Source organism: Numida meleagris, chromosome 25 (genome assembly GCF_002078875.1).
Source record: "Numida meleagris isolate 19003 breed g44 Domestic line chromosome 25, NumMel1.0, whole genome shotgun sequence".
In the NCBI taxonomy this organism is placed as follows: domain Eukaryota; kingdom Metazoa; phylum Chordata; class Aves; order Galliformes; family Numididae; genus Numida; species Numida meleagris.
In genome coordinates, this window is record NC_034433.1 from 1,209,422 (window position 1) to 1,210,547 (window position 1,126).

At 62.8% G+C, this 1,126-nt stretch overlaps 1 protein-coding gene across 1 annotated transcript in view; it reads left to right on the plus strand.

The window, feature by feature from the left end:
* Positions 1 to 1,126, plus strand: part of LMOD1 (leiomodin 1) — a 15,263-nt gene extending 14,137 nt beyond the window's left edge. The window contains exon 3 of the mRNA XM_021377121.1: positions 271 to 1,126. Within this exon, the coding sequence (XP_021232796.1) occupies positions 271 to 297 (27 nt within the window). The 3' untranslated portion in view covers positions 298 to 1,126. The remainder of the gene's footprint in view (positions 1 to 270) is intronic.

Sequence of the window (1,126 nt, forward strand, 5' to 3'; positions counted from 1 at the left end):
GGATCCATCCCTTACATGGACATGGGGTCAGGAGATCCATCCCTTACAGGGACATGGGGGCAGGGGATCCATCCCAGCACAAAGCCTCCCTTTCCCCAGACACTTTGTGCCCCTGACCACACTGCCCTGGGACAGGGGGACAACCAGAGCCTGGCCAGGAGGGACAGGTGACCACAGAGCTCTGAGCACCTCCAGCATCATAGGGTCTCCAAACCCCCATCAGCCCCCACAACCCATCCGTGCCCAATAACCGGACATCTCCTCCGGCAGGTGGAACTACCAAAGCTGCTGCAGTAGGGAGCGAGACGCTCGCCTTCCTCGTGACTCTCGCCATGACAAGCCCTTGGGGACCCTGCAGTGACCAACGCCAAGGAGCAGCGATCTCTCTGGGACTGGTGGAGGAAGGGCCGGGCCCGAGGAGGGCCGGCACGGTGGTTGGCCACGGCGCGTGAGAAAGACCTCGTATTTATTGTTTGTACAGTTGTGATCCCTCAAGCTCTTTCTGTTGCCAGCACCGTGCCCCGCACTGCTTGGGGACGCCGAGGACGGATGGGGGGGACTGGCGGAGTGTCCCCTGTCACATCCCATCCCAATGCGGGGAAAGGGGCGGAAGGGAGGTGGCAATGGGCCTGGGGGTGCCATGGGGCCAGGGGTGCACTGAGGGGCTGTGTCCCCCAGCCCCATCCAGCCTGAGGCAAGCGGATGGGGACAGCTGGGCCATGATCATGGCGTGTGTCCCCATGGGGTCCCCACGTGGCCAGGAGGGTGATGGAGTGAACGCTGGATGGTGCGGGGGGTGGGATTTGGGAAGGTGGCAGACAGCTGCACAGGAGAGGGGGTCACAGCTGGGGGTGTCCCCAGGGCTGACCCACCCCTGCAGGGCATGAGACCTGACCTCTCCTCCAGGACATTTGTCCCCATGCAGGGACTGAGTGCTCCGTGGAACTGCTCCTGGGGGGGGACAGCAGAAAGGGACAACACTGTCACCTGTAGTGCCACCCGCAGTGTCACTCCACCAACCATGGGCATAAGTTTGGGGCCGTGGTTCCTGCCCTGGTGCGAAGCCTCACTTGTGGTCTGTACACTCGCGGCCACCGCATCGGCAATAAAGCTTCACCCAACGCTT